The 17,922-nt window shown below is 34.3% G+C and overlaps 2 protein-coding genes across 4 annotated transcripts; one reads left to right on the forward strand and one right to left on the reverse strand.

The window, feature by feature from the left end:
• Nucleotides 1-13: 13 nt before the first annotated feature.
• LOC108193379 (O-fucosyltransferase 1) lies at nt 14-5,573 on the forward strand. Of its 3 annotated transcripts, XM_017359997.2 has the most exons (9): nt 14-372; nt 995-1,073; nt 1,193-1,263; nt 2,144-2,232; nt 2,761-2,884; nt 2,966-3,249; nt 3,621-3,750; nt 4,244-4,964; nt 5,171-5,573. In XM_017359997.2, exons 1-8 carry the CDS (start codon nt 217-219, stop codon nt 4,856-4,858), a joined length of 1,548 nt encoding a protein of 515 aa, XP_017215486.1. In that variant the 5' UTR covers nt 14-216; the 3' UTR covers nt 4,859-4,964; nt 5,171-5,573. The 3 variants fall into 3 exon arrangements, with proteins under 3 accessions (XP_017215486.1, XP_063937029.1, XP_017215487.1); XM_064080959.1 differs by lacking the exon at nt 5,171-5,573 and having other exon boundaries at nt 85-372; nt 4,188-4,327; XM_017359998.2 differs by lacking the exon at nt 5,171-5,573 and having other exon boundaries at nt 196-372; nt 1,193-1,240; nt 4,244-4,858.
• Nucleotides 5,574-7,380: 1,807 nt separating this feature from the next.
• LOC108193148 (uncharacterized) lies at nt 7,381-17,602 on the reverse strand. The gene is made up of 12 exons (XM_017359676.2): nt 17,370-17,602; nt 16,357-16,510; nt 16,030-16,125; nt 15,369-15,445; nt 13,754-13,833; nt 12,847-12,907; nt 12,475-12,542; nt 12,272-12,353; nt 11,442-11,522; nt 10,288-10,365; nt 9,652-9,771; nt 7,381-7,716 (listed from the first exon to the last, which is right to left on the reverse strand). Exons 1-12 carry the CDS (start codon nt 17,535-17,537, stop codon nt 7,540-7,542), a joined length of 1,242 nt encoding a protein of 413 aa, XP_017215165.1. The 5' UTR covers nt 17,538-17,602; the 3' UTR covers nt 7,381-7,539.
• Nucleotides 17,603-17,922: the final 320 nt, after the last annotated feature.

Here is a 17,922-nt window from a genome sequence, read left to right on the forward strand (position 1 = left end):
AATACTAAACCCCAAGTGCTTCCCTCCTGATTTCCCCCACACAAGCCTAAAACCAACACATCCTCTTTCAAATCTGGATCCATAAATGCCACGCTAGCTCTCTCTCTCTCTCTCTCTCTCTCATACCGCTCTCTCCTCTCTCCTCTCCCCCCCCCCCCCCTCTCTCTCTCTCTCTCTCTCCGGTGATCTGTTAGCTGCTACAGAATTGCAGATGCGATGTGGAAGAGAGGAGTGCATAACCGTAGTAACGCAATTAAGAAGAGGCTTTTCGGAAAGTTATCGATTGTGGTTATCGTAATTGTGATCTGCACTGGCTCCTTGTTTGCTTCCACTAAAACTTACTACAATGCTGCACCTCCAGCTCCTTCCAAGGTACCTGAATTCGTTACTGTGAGCTGTAATTGAGTCTATTTCCGATCTTTTAGTTGAGCAAGATTTAGCTTATAATCGAATCATGGATAATCGTGTTTGTCCATATTTGAGATTGTGTTACTATTAATTTAATAAAGATATGCTCTGTGTAACTATAGGTTTTAATTTGATGATGTGTGTGCTGTATCAGTGAAAAATGTAGTCCGTCGCAAGGAGAAGTGTGAATAAGCTAATTGACGAGAAGACTGTAAAACTATGTTGTTATCAATTGTGTTTATAGATATTTTTAGATGTGGTCGCTTTTTCCTGGAGTCTACAGGCTTAGGAAGATTTTTTAAGTAAGAAATGGTCGTATTGGCACAGAGTTTAGAAACTCGTTTGAAAATAAAATCTTATATCTGGTAGGATCCTAGCCTTAACATTTAGTAATTATTGAGGGTCTGGTAGGCTCTAATAGTTTCCATCTTTTGCTGTGATATTCAAGTTTCAAGCCGCCCAATTATCGTTTTTGTTGTAGTATAAATTAGCAATTAAATTATTTGAATTATTAGAAATACATATGAAATATATAAATATATGGGTGTTTATTGATGCTTAATTGTCTCTTTTGCTGTGTAAGCAGGTTAGTGTGGAGAACCTATGGGGTACTGCTACGTCGGAAGGTTGGAGACCTTCATCTGCTCCACGATCTGATTGGCCCCGTAAGTAGATAAACTTTTTTAAATTCATATGCCAGTGTGACTGCATTCTCTATTATGTTCAAAAATCTGCTTCAGATGTATATCTTATGATCACTTTTCATTTTCATTAAATGTGGCAGCTCCTCCAAATGAAAGCAATGGCTATCTGCGTGTTCGTTGTAATGGAGGTCTGAATCAACAGCGTACTGCGGTTTGTATCTCCTTAATATGTGTTGAGATGGCATATTATTTCCTGAAGAATGTATTCTTTGTCTCATCATGTGATTAAAATTCTGAGATTCTACTTATTAGTATTGTTTTTTTGGTGCAACTCATAATTGGTTCATTCGTACATCAACAAGGTTTAGTGGTGTGTTTATTGAGAACTTGAATGAATGCACTCATATAGATATTTGGATAAACCAGTTCTTTGTTTTGTGTTTGTGTGGTCCATTTTTGGGTGTGGGCGGGTGTGTGGGTGGGTGGGGGGGGGGGGGGGGGGGGGCATGACAACATGGCTTTGAGTAAAAGAAGTAATTTACTGTGGATTCTATATTCCTATTATCCTTTGCTTTTTATTTGGCCCTGATTTTACATGTAAAGCACATGGTTTGCTAACTAATAACATGGCTTTGAGTAAAAGAAGTAATTTATTGTGGATTCTATATTCCTATTAGCCTTTGCTTTTTATTTGGCCCTGATTTTACATGTAAAGCACCTGGATTTGCTAACTAATAACATGGCTTTGAGTAAAAGAAGTAATTTATTGTGGATTCTATATTCCTATTATCCTTTGCTTTTTATTTGGCCCTGATTTTACATGCAAAGCACCTGTTTTTGCTATCTAATATGTTACTCAGGCTTGCCATGACAAGTTTGATCTGTATGAGTTGATTCACATTTGTTTCTCTTCATTGTTAGATATATTGTATGGGGTTATTTATTATTACAATAAAATGTTTAAAGATGATATCCCAATTAACGAGTCTATAATTTTGTGACATATGTACCTTAGTCAATAAGCTTCCTACTGAGTGTTATTTTCAGCAATGCCAATAAGTTTACTCATTAGTTACTTACCTTTCTTGTAGATATGCAATGCAGTTCTTGCTGCAAGAATCATGAATGCTACACTTGTGCTTCCTGAGTTGGACGCAAACTCCTTTTGGCATGATGACAGGTATATTAAACAATTTTTAACTTATATTACCATTGGTCTAAAATGTACAAGTCAAATTCTACACTGGACAGTTAACAGGAATGCAGATCTTAAGTTAACTATGATAAAATGCTTAGACTCAAAGTATTACAACAGGTGCAAGTATATCTACCCAAAAGTAGAACTTGGAAGCCTCATATTATACTGATAGGTTATGTTAGTGAAGGAATTTCTTCAGTTGTCGAAACCAATGTATCAGTCTGACAAAAATTACATGGCAGGAGTTCGCAACTTAGATGATGACTTTTTAAATATCGTAAGTGAAAAAAATAATGCAGACTGCTTTGCTCCATTGCCAAATCAAGTAATCTCAATTCTGGATGCCTGAATCTCAGTCGTTGCAGTGAGGATCCAACTTTAGAATGTAAAAGTCATATATTCTTCTGATAAAAATTTGCACATCAAATGGTTTATGCTATAGTTTTAAATTATTTGCTGCTACTAGAGCAATTTTAAAAAATCACCAGCACCATTTCTATGTTTTCCCAGTGGTTTTCAGGGTATATATGATGTCGATCATTTTGTCAATTCACTCAAGGATGATGTACGTATTGTAATGAGCATTCCTGAAATTCAAAAAAATGGAAAAACAAAGAAGTTAAAGGCGTTCCAGGTAAATTTTAACTTCGAACCTCCAGCTTATTGCTTGCAGACTCCTTAGGCCCTCAACAATAGTGATGTCATTTTGGATTAGATTCGACCTCCTAGAGATGCTCCTGTCAGTTGGTATACAAAAGATGCTTTGGAGAAGATGAAAGAACATGGTGCTATCTATCTCACTCCTTTTTCCCATCGTCTTGCTGAAGAGATTGACATACCGGAATACCAGCGATTGAGATGCAGAGTTAACTACCATGCTCTCAGATTCAAGCCACATATTATGAAGTTAAGTAACTCGATAGTCAGCAATCTTCGTACAGAAGGCCACTTCATGGCAATTCATCTTCGGTTTGAGATGGATATGTTAGCATTTGCTGGGTAAGTTGTATGATGAGTTAAGGATCAGTACATAAGTTTTTGTTTATGCTCAAAACTATCAGATGTTTCACTTCTCACCAATAAAGAAATTGTTGAAACTTTGAAGGTTGTGATAAACCCCACATGCATATATATTATTCATCCATTAAGGAGAAACTATAAAAGGTCTTTATTTTATGAATGTCTCAGAGAGTCTACAAGGAGTCCGTCTAAAAGAACTTGTCATTCTTTCATGCACATATAGCTAGTAGTCTAAACAAACTTGATTCTTGCTTATGAAAGATTTGGTTTATTTAGTTGGTAAGTGAATTATATAATATTAAAATTTAAAAAGATTGGAGCTCTATAGGCTTTTGATTTGAATCTTGCAGGTGCTATGATATATTTAATCCTGAGGAGCAAAGGATATTAAAGAAATATCGGAAGGAAAATTTTAAAGAGAAGGATCTTAAATACAGTGAAAGAAGGGCTATTGGAAAATGTCCGCTGACACCAGAAGAGGTACAATTTCTTAGATTTTGTTCCTGGTGCTCATTGCATTCCTTATATGTCATTCATTGAGGTCAATGTTATAAGTTGATAAATAAACAACCAAATCGTTGCCTTTCAACAAATATATTGTTCCCTAATTTCTCAGATTTTGCCTCTGATGCTCAATGACTTCCTGCATGTAAATGGTCAATGCTATAAGTTGATATGAAATTTTGCAGATAAAGGGTAATTCGATCTTGATGATTCATTTAGACAATATAATCCATGTTTGCATTGGAATACGTGTATTGAGTAAAAATATTACAGGTTTTAGTTCCTTTCCTCCAATTCATTCGTACCACTTAATATGAACCCAAATAGGTTTAAATCTTTGTAATTGTCAGGGTTCACATTAAAGTCTAATTTTCAGGTTGAAAATTAATTTAGTAATTTTCCTTTCTTTGCAGGTTAAATATTAAAGTCTAATTCTGTGAGTAACATATTCTGGCCCTTTTGTATTCAGGTTGGTCTAATCTTGAGTTCGATGGGATTTGAAAATTCCACAAGGATTTACATTGCAGCTGGTGATTTATTTGGCGGTGAGCGGTTTATGCAGCCTTTTGAATCCATGTTCCCACACCTTGAGAACCACAAAACGGTTGATACCTCTGGTGAGCTAGCTGAGAGCACTCGGGGCTTATTAGGCTCTGCTGTGGATTACATGGTTTGTCTTCTGTCTGACATATTTATGCCAACATACGATGGACCTAGCAATTTTGCCAATAATTTAATGGGCCATCGTCAATATCATGGTTTTCGCACCACACTTCATCCTGATAGGAAAGCCCTTGCTCCAATCTTCATTGATCGAGAAAAGGGGAGAACAGCTGGTTTTGAAGAAGCTGTCCGGCGTACAATGCTCAAGACAAATTTCGGAGGTCCTCATAAACGAGTCCCTCCGGAGTCTTTCTTTACAAATTCTTGGCCTGAATGCTTTTGCCAAACAGACCCACAAAATCTTGCCGATAGATGTCCACCAAGTGATACAGTGCAGATAGTAGAAAGTCAAATGGACAGCGATACAACAATCAACTCAGATACCACCCAATCTAACATGACGGCTGTGGTAGAAAGATAGGAATATTTACAACACATTTATGTCAATCAGCTGGATACCTTTGTAAGTGATAATATGTTACCAGACAAGTGGGCTTAAAGGTTTTAATCAGCAGTTCCAGATGCAGGTACTATACCATTACTCATTTCTCTGTAAGGCAGTCAATAGTTTCTTTTTTTGTTTAATCAATGTGAAACGTACTTTTTGGATTTAGCCAACTGTTTTTGGATCACTAATTTCTGTTAACAGTTTAACACTATATACCAATTTATGATATAGACTACTACATACTTCGGTATACAGATCTGATTACATTTTAGTTTTTATTTTCAGATACCTTTTTTTAAGGAGGCTTCCGAGGAATGTACAAGCAGTTAAGGGAGGAAGGTAACTTGGTAGATATTCCTGAAGGAGTTATAAATTATATGTACTAGGTATCTCAAAAAAGTCGAAGATTTTGGGGTATGAGGTTTATTGATTACACTAGATATCGCTGGTTTTTTGTTTAATTAGTTTGTTGATGATGACGTCCATTTTTTCCCGAGGAACCTTAGCTAAGCTAGTTAACTTTTCTCCATTTTGGCGGGCATTCCATATGTTTCAAGTGCTGATGTACAATGAGTAATACAAAAGTGTTCAATGCCTAATTGTTATCAGTGTCTGGTTTTGTAGTGACCTCTATGCTTTTATGCATTTTATTTTATATATATAAAAGACGGTGAATGTTCATGATTAATGGTATTATGACCATCTAATTTTGGCAGCACTAATCAATAAAATACTTTTTACATGTCCCTCTTATCTGTTATTTGTGCCTTTAAAGAATGGAATATCTTTCAGGCCTCAGTGATTATTGCTAGTTTGGAACTGCAAATTTTTAATTTGTAATGTTTATACAGTTGTGGTGCTCAATTCTTTTGGCTGGAGTGATCATTATCAATCCAAAATCACGAATTCTCAGTATAAATGGCTACTCTTCTATTGAACTTTATGTGGTAACGTAGATTATGTCATAATAATAAATGGTAGTTTGGTTTCTGCTTTCAGTGCTGTAAACTGTATGTTATCCTGTTTTTAAGGGTCAAATTGATTTATCTTAAATCCATTTGAAAATATCTAGGGTTTGAATTATTTGATTTTTCCTTTTTTCAAAATAATTTAGGTTTTAAATGATTTTTGTGTTAGTGATACCAAATCTATGCCCCGGATGTGAGAGATGTCAAAGTTACTATAAGTTATCGGGATCAAGAATAGGTGGTACTAATAAAAGAATATGTCAAGTGTCAGGAGATAAGTTATGATTATTGGGTATAGTCGGTACTATAAAACTATCATGTATCATAGTTTCCCGATTCTAGAACTAGTTGGTGTGGATCTTGAAGAAAGCAGGATGTAACACCTTTCTTCAAACTTTTTCATAGCTTAAGGTAAACTCTTCTAGGTAGTCGGTGCCAATTTATGTGGATTTAACCTGTTTAGTCATGGTCACTTATTGGTCATACTCATAATCATTAATTTCACCGTTGCTGGTTGTATTGAAGCTTGATTTGTACTGCAAATCGATCATCACGTCTGGATAGCGTTTTTATTTTGTGTAGTTGCAGGCTGTCTTCGCCCAGGCACTACTGTTTTATTATGAATCATGAGTTTTAGCGTTATATGCCAGTAGTCATGAAATATTTCCAAAAATTGTTGTCGCTCCTCTCTAGGACGATAACCTGCTTTATTTTCTTCCACTATACCAGAGGTCCAGAGTTATCTTCGCCCATATATACATTTAGGGTGCCCGAAATTGTCCAAATCTGTTCAGGTACCCATAAATGTCAAAAACTCGTTTAGGCCAAGAACAGATCTCCTGTTTTTCCCCAGCCAAATGAGGGTCTCCTTGTTGGGAAAATGTGCTCGTTGAAAGACCAACGGTAGCAGTTCAGGTTTCTTCAAACGAACTTCTAATTTCAGTATGAAGAAAGGCAAAAAAACGCTCCAATAAATTGTGGCTGTTTGGCAATGTACAAGAAGTGCTTCTTTTCCAAAGAAGTTAGCTTCTGCTTCTCTTGACCCGTTTGTGTAAAAAAGCATAAGCACTTTTTAAAAGTTATAAATGCTAGCTTCTCTCTCAGAGTTTCTGCTTTTTTCCTAAACACTTTAATCACTTATAATTCTTAACATGCTTCTGACTTCTTCACTTCTTTACTTTAATCAAGAAGCACTTATTTTAAGCTTACCCAAACGGCCATTATCCTAATCTATAAAATCACTAGCCTGTTCCCCAAAATAATTAATTATTAGACATTCCCTATTTAAAATTTTGGAATAAAATATCCATCTTCCTCTCTGGACATACAAAATAATGATCTCAAATCAATAGAATTCTATATTTTATCATACAGCTGTTATCTACCAACCAAAAACACTAATACTCTTGCTGTGAAAAATGTCTGAAAAATATACATTGACAATGGATTGATATCTGCTTTTTCAACTTGCGACCCTTTTTTCACCCAAAAAACAAAAGTAAAGAATAGAGCAAAGACATGGAACACTGAACTTAACACACTGCATGAATGTTGGAAAAAATTTGATGCGTTATACTGAGTTATCTCACAATACAAACGAAAAAGATAGAAAACTGTCACTCTGTTAGTACTTTAAGAGATTATAATGAAAATCCTTTTAAATTATAAAACTGTAGGCTAAATAATTCAGAGGACTCCAAAGAAGGGATTGACTATTGCACTGTTTAACTCATTTCCAGCTGTATGGAGCACTGGAATGTCAATTTTGTCCCGAGGTAGGAACAAAAACTCACCATTATCAATCTTCTCAAACCCGCATAGCTCAAGAAAATTGATGCCTCCCACCAATTTGCCAACTCTTTCCTGTTAATAAGATTTAAGATGACACAAGTAACTTAATCAGAGGATTAATAATCATTTCAAATTAAACATGTTCAGTATATTCAAACATTTATTTTAGATGACAATAAATAAGGCACATCATCGCCTAACATAGATTATATCATGAAATTAGTATTCAGGACATTGAAGCCTCAAAGTGCCTTAAACCAGATATAGTTTCATATTTAAAAACGATAATATGACTGCAAATATAAGACATAATATTCAATTCTTGAGGTAATCTATTTTTAAGGCATCTCAATCTCAGGTGTATAGTGGGGGCAGAAAAGAGTATGGCGGGAAATTTATACATTAGTCATTCTATTAAGAGCTTATTGCAATTCGCACCCCTACACTTCGGCCCAAAAACACTTTAGTATGCAAACTTTAGATAATTGCACTTCGCCACCCATAGGTATTTTGTGCGCAGCAATTCCCACCCTTTCCGTCAACCTCCGTTAAATATTGTGTTTACCGTTAATTAAGGCGTGGGTAAAATGGGAAAAACGTATTTTAAGGTCTTCTTCCCCATTTTAATGTATACAAACCCTAATTCATGTTCATTGGAGCTGAGTGATTGTCGGAGATTGATCACTGGAGCTGAAAAAGAAGCTGAGGATGATGAACCAATAGCTTGCATTCTTGTTTTAAGGGTGTCAACAGGAAACATAGCCATGTGTTCAATAGAGCCAGCAACTGAGCCAGCTACCATAAATTTCCAGAACTCAAGGCCATCATGTGTTGATGCAGAAACCGCGATTTCTGGGTAGTAATCCGCGGTGGTCACAGTACGTAGTGGCCACAGTGATGACTGATGGGTGGATGGCTTCTATGGGGAAGATTTTATAATTTTTAGATAAAAATAATTTTAGTTCTTGTGAACTATCATCTTGATAGATAATTATATTAATTCAAAAATTAAATATAGAAAAATAATTCGGTTTCTGACGTGTAAATATAGAGGAAAACAGGCCCTTGGTATCGCTTTCTTGGAATGGAAATGAGTTGTGTCAATAATTAGGGCTAATGAACATGAAATTAGGGTTTGTATACATTAAAATGAAGAAGACTTTAAAATACGTTTTTCCCATTTTACCCACGCCTTAATTAACGGCAAACACAATATTTAACGGAGGTTGACGGAAAGGGTGGGAATTGCCGCGCACAAAATACCTGTGGGTGGCGAAGTGCAATTATCTAAAGTTTGCATACTAAAGTGTTTTTGGGCCGAAGTCTAGGGGTGCGAATTGCAATAAGCTCTTCTATTAACTTTAAATATATCTAAAAAGAGCTATTATGAAATAAGAACAATAAGGAATATAGAACTTGGGTGGATGAACCACAGAACCACTACCCCAAGGGTTTTAACTGCAGGAGAGTAGATTTATGGATCGCACCCATGAAATAGACCTAATTGAATAATTCAATTTTATTCCAATAATCAATTCTAATTTTACATGTGGGGATTACTATGCGGAATGAAAACCATAATCAAATGGCCTATTGTTCTATGGCCTGTTATCATTGGAGCATATTATTATAAACCCATTATTCATAAACTAGTAGCATCAGATACAAAACATACAGATAAACATTTTATTTATCTCTACACTAACATATATAAACTAAATAATAAGATGTACATCAATTCTTTATTTTGTTCACCATCAATTTAATTGCCAGAAAGACTATGAAAGGTATCCAGTCCCAATCTGACATGTTTAAAATCAGAAGAAATGGCTACTACTACACAACAATACTTCTCACAAGGTATACGTAACCACCTGGTTTGAAAAAGGCAACATGATCAGTGCCCGAAACGTGTTGGGGACTGAAAGTCCTAATAGGTTCGACGAAGTATAAAAATGAGCAGTTAACGATAACATGAGCACATGTGGAAAAAAAAAAAAGGATTACCTGGAAGGTTGCATTACTCAGCCTGATTTTTCGAAATTTCTCCTCATCAGGCTTTGTAGCAACATTTTTAACATAAGTCAAAAGAGTATTGAATGCAGTCTTTACTTGTGCATCGTTATCCTGCACCATATAAATGAAATAAAAGTCAAACATGAATGATGTAGTCTGCTTAGGTGGATGTAGATGTAAGTGCAAAATATTACACATATTCAATGCTAAATAACAAATTATATCATTACGAATATCATTCAGGGTTCAGCTCCCTATTTACACAAAGAACCCTACATAATCCCAAGTGTACACTTGTTTAAGAGCACCCACAATCTCAAGACCAGAAAGAGGCTGTTGTGGGTAGCAAATTCAGGAAGCAATGATATATTATGTATGAATCAAGATGGCTGATTGATGCTATTATGAAATTAAAAAGGTGAATTTACAGTTTCTAGATTTTAGATTGGTAAAACTATACCTAAGTTGACTAGAATTGCGCTCAAACAACTTATCCAGTGTACACAACAATATCAAACATATACATATTATTCCAGAACCCACAATTATTAAGAAAATATTTTGTGTATAACAATGTGCACAAAATAATATGAGATAATCACATGATGGCATCATCTAACTAGTTACCTTGTGGGCCTGTTTGAGAGATCTTAAGCACTCTCTCATTTGTTCTGCCTTCGTAGCAGGCCTAATGGGCAACATGGTCTGCAATACAAATATAAAATTGATTATGCTAATAATAATAATAAAGAAGTACTAGGAAAATTTAGCCTCTTTAATTTCGAATGTAATCAAGAAATAAGTATTACGAAATTGATCAAGAAACTGTCAGAAAACACTCAATTTGCCTCCCCTCCCCCCAAATAAATAAATAAATAAATAATGATAATAATAATAAATAAATAAATCCATACATACTAAAAATATTTCACGATTAATTCTGTTTGGTATCAGAATTCTGATAGAAATACATAATCAAGAAGTGAGGAACAAGAAAGCAATCAAAATTTTTATAACAATCATGTATTTGGGCAAATCACAACTTTAGGTTCCCACACCGTCTGACACCAACACCAAATAATCCAAGAATACTGTCTTACTTTCTATTATGGTACTACAACTTTAACTAAATGTTGTTAGCTCTTCAAGTAGATTTCAGCTTAAACATAAAAGTGCATAAATTTACATATGATCAATTTTATACATAGTTAATTAGTTATTGAGCAATACTATCTCACAGAAAAACAGTTTTTTCTATCATTACCAAATATTAACTCTCTTGGGAAGTTACTCTTGCCAGAAATGTAGCACTAATATCATCGCTCAAGATATGGATATCGTTTGATAAGCAGTGTCCTTTCTCAGGACTATTCATTTCATATTGTCTTCTATCTATCTACAATTTGTTTCTAAAATCCCAATTATAAGTACGCCCAACCATTCAAGATATATTTAATACTCTCAAACGCATATATGATGAACCAAAATGTGATAAGTATTCTAATTTATTTTAAAAGCTGAACCAAGAATATTTAACATCAATACAAGAGTTGAAAACTCTGTACTTGTATGCAAATATAAGAATTCAATTTTTCATAGATAACAGAAACAGCTGGTGGACAGAGACCTTACGAAATCATTTTAATGAAGCAATACACAAGCCAGAATGGCTTCATAAAAAAGTTGTGACGGTTAGAAGTGAGAACATATACTATTAAAAACTAGCTTCAATACTGACACTTCAAGGGCAAGATAATTATAACACTATGGGAATAGGCTACCTTCTTCTCCTCCACAGGTGCAGCAGGCTTTGAAGGTTTAGGATCTTCTGGTGGTAATCCAAGCTTGCGTCTTCTTTCAGCCTGCATTAACAAACAATTTTTTTTAATATAGATACCTATAATCTACAAGCTAATATGTGCAATAGCCTTTGATAACTATAATGATATGACCTTGTAGGTATTATGTATATACTATATACTCTCTCCACCCCAGTGATTCAATCTTTTTGACCTCACTATTCAAAAAAGACAATGTACCACTATGATCTCTTAGTCCTAAGCTTCGAATTTATAGTAGTAGACAATATAATCTGATGAACATATCCATATTCCATAATAATAATCTGCCAAAATTACAGTCTGCAGAGATGACAAAAATTTATCGGCTTACCAACTTACATTATGTCCTTGGTCCTACCTCCAGAAACCTATGAAATGAAAGTTTTATGTATATGCTGGAACAATAAATTATGATTTCTACATAAGCCAACCGCGGGCATGAGTTCATTTCTACAAAACTGACCGCTCAACATTCTGTAGCTTATCACAACAACGCGAGCCTAGGTCTGGTAACGTCATTACTCCACTAAACTAGCCAAATGTTAATTGGGCATCCTTTAATCATGAATTCAACTGTAACAATTTTAGACGTTACAATAAAAAGTTCAAATGTATTTAGATTTTGGACTTGACAATTCACAAACAATAAGATAAAATCTTTAAATGAAAGGGAAGACATGCAGATAAACACAGTTGGTCAGTTTACCTTGCAAAAGGTATGTTTTCAGCAAGAATGCAAACTAAAATATAACATTGAAGATCATCCTAACCTTGTCTTCCTCTAGTTTTTGTCGAATCTTTTCTCTAGCCCTTTTCTCTTCTTCTTTCTCTGCTTTCCGCAGTGCCATTATGCTGCGATAGCAGAGACATATTACTTTCTTTTTTTAATCCAAATGGCATAATATTAGACATTTGGACACATCCAAAATATATGCAAAAGAAAATTAAAATGTAGTAATAGACCAAGACAAACCGTTTTCTTTCATTATCTTCCTCAATTCTCTTTGCTTCAAGGAGTTCCTTACCTACTCTGATTCTCTCCTGCAAAAAAGCAACATCACTAGGATATATAAGAGGGATAGCATCTTAATAAAATGCATGAAGATTGCTTCATTTTTGTCCTTAAGTCAAGAATTATGATTTAGGTAAATTAAGGGTTTCAATTGCATTGAAAAGTTATTGTTTCAGTTAGTATCTACTTTTCTGCTATTAGGTGTCTCAGAAAGTATATACTTTTCTGCTTCCAGGTATAGGAAAGCATTAACCCATAAGTCTCATTTGACTTTTGTAACACAAATCTTCTTTGACTTGGTCCATCATCTCAATGGTGGAAGACAATTCATACCTTCTCTCGCTCTCTTTCCATTCTCTTCTCTTCCTCTTCCTTCTTTTTGCGAGCTCTCTCCCTTCAAGTAGTAATGGGAAAAGAAATATAAGGACTTGATCAATACAAATACGCTAGAATTTTGCATCATACAAGACCATTTTACCCCCATATAAAAGGTAATAAAAGAAGATTTCTTGAATACTAGGGTCACCATACATCTAAAGATAGTGCAATAATAACAAATTCATACCTTACTTCTAGGCTAACTTTTGAAACCAAATCTTTTAGTTATGTTCTTTTCTTTAAAATCACTGCTTTCCCTGCTAGGGTAGTGGACATATATGTAAATGAATTCAACTAAGATAAGGTACCATCAAAGCAAAAATACCTTGCTTTGCTAAACAACTCCTATAGCCCACTTAAACAGAGACTACCCATAGACTCTAGCCCAACTAGAACCGAGTATGCATCTGGTATCTCTAATAGAAAATCCCATGCTGTGTTTGTGGACATTTCAAGACACTCCCCACCAAGTTCATGGCTAAATAATAAGAGAATACAGAGAAAGAGATTCACTTTATAAAATTGCAATAATGCCTGTGATGTCATACCAGCACATACTCTTAGGAAGGAAAAACTAAGAATAACCAACGGATGTTGAACACTCAATATAGGCAAAGAAGGTTCATTCTTTTAGCATAGACAATTTTATTGGTGGCTACGCAGAAAGGTTAGGCAAGGTACACTAGCAACGTCCGCCCTCCAACAAATATTATATTTCTATGATATACCAGTACAAAATTCATTAATTTAATTTTATCATGGTTATAAGGTATTTAGAAAATAAAACTCATGGCAGCAAAAAATGTACTTCATTTATGGTCAAGATACTAAGGGTTTTTCCATACTAACAAAATATACTTACTTCAGTTCTTGCGCTTTTATTCTTATTTCCTCAGGAGTCAGAGAAGGCTTAGAAGCTTCAGATTTGCTGCTGACAGGCACCTACAAAAATATTTTAAGAATATATAGTTAATACATGGGAATATATGCAGATCAAACAAGAGAAATAAGAGATTTGATTTCGGAAGCCAAATTTATATCCAAAAGCAAACACTATATATAATTATGATGTCCTGTCAGAGCATAATAGCTATGTACTGAAGTGGTTCCAACTGTATGGGGATTTAACAGCTTATATTAGAGGGGTTAAATATCAAATATTAGGGGGGTTAAATATCAAAATGGTTACTTTAGTGGAGCTCATATATCACTTCATTCACCGATCTTAACAGGATATCATTTGAATCATTAAAGTCACAATAAATATCAAACAAGTACCTCGAAATATGTGTTCAAGTAAAAATATTATTTATAGAGTTTTACACATTATTTTTGAATGTTACCACAACCAAGTAAAAGGGTTATGACTTCTAGTATTCCTGATAATATATCTAGATTTTATCAAGTTTATTTACTATTTATTTATTATTATATAGTTATTTTCTTTGTTTAAATTAAAAATAAATAGAAAATAAACTTGATAAAATCTAAATATATTATCATGAATACTAGGAGGCATAACCTTTTACTTGGTTGTTGTGACATTCAGAAAATAATGTGTAAAACTCTAGAAATAATATTTTTAATGCTTGAACTCATATTTAGACATGCTTGTTTGATATTTATTGTGACTTTAATGGTTTAAATAATCCCCCGTTGAGATTGGTGAACAAAGTGGTATATGACCTCCACTTTAGTGACCACTTTGATATATAACCCTATATTAGGGTATGCAACACATAGTTGAATATTAAAGCCAACTTGCTAGAAATTTATTACTAAGAATTAGATCTACAAGTAATTTCAGCAAAATGACGGGTCTAAGAACCCCCTCAATCTTGTACTGGTAACTTTATGCTATCTCCTAGCTAGCTACTTAATTACTTGAGGCAATAATATGGTGAATGTTTGAAATTTAATTTCACATCCCTAGAGGCGATTCTTAATAAGCAAACTTTTTCTTTAATTTGTTTCCTCCGTTCTTCTGGAGACAAATTCCCCTTAAGAAGCCAGCCAAATTTAGCCAAATCTTACTCCTTTAATCAGTTCTCTTTAGGTGTTGAAGAGTTCCGGCTTCATATAATTTGAACTTAAAATAACACATTTAAGTGCATTTATATAACAGCACTGTTTTAAAGTTTCTTTTTGACTGAACCAGGGGTCCACAGCAGAAAATTAAAGCAGCAAAAACTTGTGAAGAACATCATTTGCATGAAAGCTACTGTGAAGTAGAAAAACTATACAGCCATTTTCAAGTCTAAAAAGCAAATTATGATCCTACATGCTCCAAACCACCAGAACAGAATAATACCCTTCTAGCTCAAAGAGCTAGCAATTAAAAGCCATTGCGGAATGCTGGAATGCATTTATACACACAAATTCACCAGTTTGGTATTTTACACAACGGATTAGAAGACCGGAAGCTAGAATGAAATGAAAAATATACAAAAGCACATATCAAATTAAAGATATTATACCAATGGCATCTCATCTATGTTGGAGTCATCCTCATGTTCAACTATCCACTCAGTAGCTGCTTCGAGGCTAGTGTTGCCTGGAAAATTTTACAATTCTTTTGAGTGTGAACATGTCACATGCTGAATTAACATCAGATCAGAAGTTTGATGCATTGCATGAAGTATGAACAATTACTTTAATTCTATACAAAGAGTGTACTGATAAAAGAAATGATGTAAGAATATAAACAGGATAACAGTAACATGATATGCTTCTGAAGCTTGAACAAAATGCAAAAACTGTGTTTCTCTGTAAGATAATAGAAGACCAATAAACCTGATATACAGGGAGAGAGAATGAGAGAGAATATATTTATTAAAGTACCATTGAAATGATAGAAAATCTGTTAACCTAATTCACTATATTAGGTGGAAGTAATTTAAAGTAATTAAGACATAACAAAGATATTTCATAGCAGATGATCTTTCTCAATCACCATTATTTAAGATAAATTTTAGATAGCAAGAACTTCAGAATCATAAGACTTCTCACAAACATGCATTTAAAGTTGCAAATTACACACACACACACACACATATATCAGGACGAACAAAAGGATTTTCACCAAACTTTTTGTTTTGTACTATATGTATCTACTAAAATGCACTTTCTAATACTTACCAGAGTAATGAAGTGCACGAGTTGCCCTTGCTTTTGGAAACCCCATCAACTCAAGATTCTCAAGAAATTCCTGATTGACTTCCGGAACAACCATTTCTGCGAATAATTAATCAAATACACTTAAGTTCACAACACAAGATGATAACAAGTACTGACTTTCACATCATATTTAAACTGAAGATTGAACTGACAGTTACACCCACCAATCATAACTACAATTTTAGGAAGAATAAAAAACGTAAACTTTATAACTACATTCAAAATTATATCAATCTATATCAACAAGTAATAAAGTCAAAAATTACATCATTTCACAACTATTATCACCTTCAGTTTGTTCACCACTAGCAGAGGCATCACCGGCATCCACCATATCCACATCCGACTTCTTTGAAGCCTCTAAAGCTATCGGCTTGGCAGCCTCCAATGTCTTATCCACAAACTCATCATGTCCAGTCCTCTTTGTATGCAAATCACTCTCCTTCACAAATCAATTCCAAATACACATATAACCAAAATCAGAAGTCCGGTTCAAGTAAACTATATCCTCCATCAACTAACATTCGATATATTAAAAATTTTCTACATAATAAATAGAAGAAACAACAATCTCGACAAATTAGCTTGAAATCTATAATCTCGATAATGTAACAAAATTCTCCAATGCCACGACAATTAACATAGCATCTCTAAATTAATAAAAGTTCTCCTATCCCAAAGCAATTAACTTATAATTTCGCTAAACTAAACAATAATTCTCTAATCCTGAGGCAATTAACATATTATCTCAAAATTTTAAGAACTTGTTAATCTCACTTCCATCACCCATACACATATAAGCAAATCAGAATATAATTCAAGTACAATATAACCTCCGATATATTGATACTCATAAAACAGTACTCTGCTCGGTCCTACATAAACTAAAAACTAATAATCTCGATAAATTAACAAACTTCCCCGATGCCAAGGCAATTAAGTGGATTAACATATTACAGTACATTAACAACTCATTATCCTCATTCATCAGAAGACAATTCAAGTACAATATAACCTCCGATAAAAGAATACTCTTGCTAATCTCGATAACAGAATATAATCCTCCAAACCCTAGGCAACCAACAGAATTCCTCGATCCCGAGGCTACTAACTAGAAATACTTTAATAATCTCGATAAAATTCTCCGATTAGCTAGTAATATTCTAATAATCTCGATGAAATTCTCCGATTAGCTAGTAATATTCTACTAATCTCGATAAAATTCTCCGATCCTGATTCAATTAACACGTCATCTCGATTAAAAAAGATAAATTCTTCGATCGGAGGGTAAAACAACTTACAGTTTTAGAGCGGCAAGGCTTGCCGCAAGCAGCGCAGACGAGATTGAGCACTGCTTCAGTGGATTCAGAGAAATTAGAGTGATTAGTGAGCTCGGCGTGTTCCTGAGCTTCTTCTACTGATTTCAATAACAAGCCGCAGTCGCCGCATTGGAGCGATACGCCCGCCATCGTAACCGCACCGTTTCGATGGTCTCGGCGATGCGTGGTGTTTTTATATTACAGGGAGACGAAAGGTTTTTTGAGATTAGTCAAAACACTCGGCTGCTAATTATTACTGCATGCGGTAATTAGTAAATCATGATTTACCAAAATCTGATACCTAAATTTAGAGGGGTGTATTCGATTGGGATTTTAATGGATTGTTTTTAGTTTATGGATTTTAATGATTGTGTCTGATTTTGATTTTATGCGGATTCTTGATAAAATGTCGCAGAGTTGATAGGATTTAAGCACAATGCTTCAAAATCCCATTGATTTTGATGGGATTTCAAAAAACTTAAAATACACTGAAGAATGCCACAAAATCTATCATTTTATGAAATGCAAAAAAATC

The sequence above is a fragment of the Daucus carota genome, chromosome 7, assembly GCF_001625215.2.
Source record: "Daucus carota subsp. sativus chromosome 7, DH1 v3.0, whole genome shotgun sequence".
NCBI classification, from domain to species: Eukaryota; Viridiplantae; Streptophyta; class Magnoliopsida; order Apiales; family Apiaceae; genus Daucus; species Daucus carota.

Excerpts from the sequence above, each read along its gene's own strand:
- LOC108193379 (XM_017359997.2), top strand. The coding sequence starts at position 217 with ATGTGGAAGAGAGGAGTGCATAACCGTAGTAACGCAATTAAGAAGAGG. Across the intron at positions 373-994 it reads CACCTCCAGCTCCTTCCAAG|GTTAGTGTGGAGAACCTATG; the intron begins GTACCTGAATTC and ends CTGTGTAAGCAG. Across the intron at positions 1,264-2,143 it reads TGAATCAACAGCGTACTGCG|ATATGCAATGCAGTTCTTGC; the intron begins GTTTGTATCTCC and ends CCTTTCTTGTAG.
- LOC108193148 (XM_017359676.2), bottom strand. The coding sequence starts at position 17,537 with ATGGCGGGCGTATCGCTCCAATGCGGCGACTGCGGCTTGTTATTGAAA. Across the intron at positions 15,446-16,029 it reads TCGTGCACTTCATTACTCTG|GCAACACTAGCCTCGAAGCA; the intron begins GTAAGTATTAGA and ends AAAATTTTCCAG. Across the intron at positions 12,543-12,846 it reads TGGAAAGAGAGCGAGAGAAG|GAGAGAATCAGAGTAGGTAA; the intron begins GTATGAATTGTC and ends GCTTTTTTGCAG.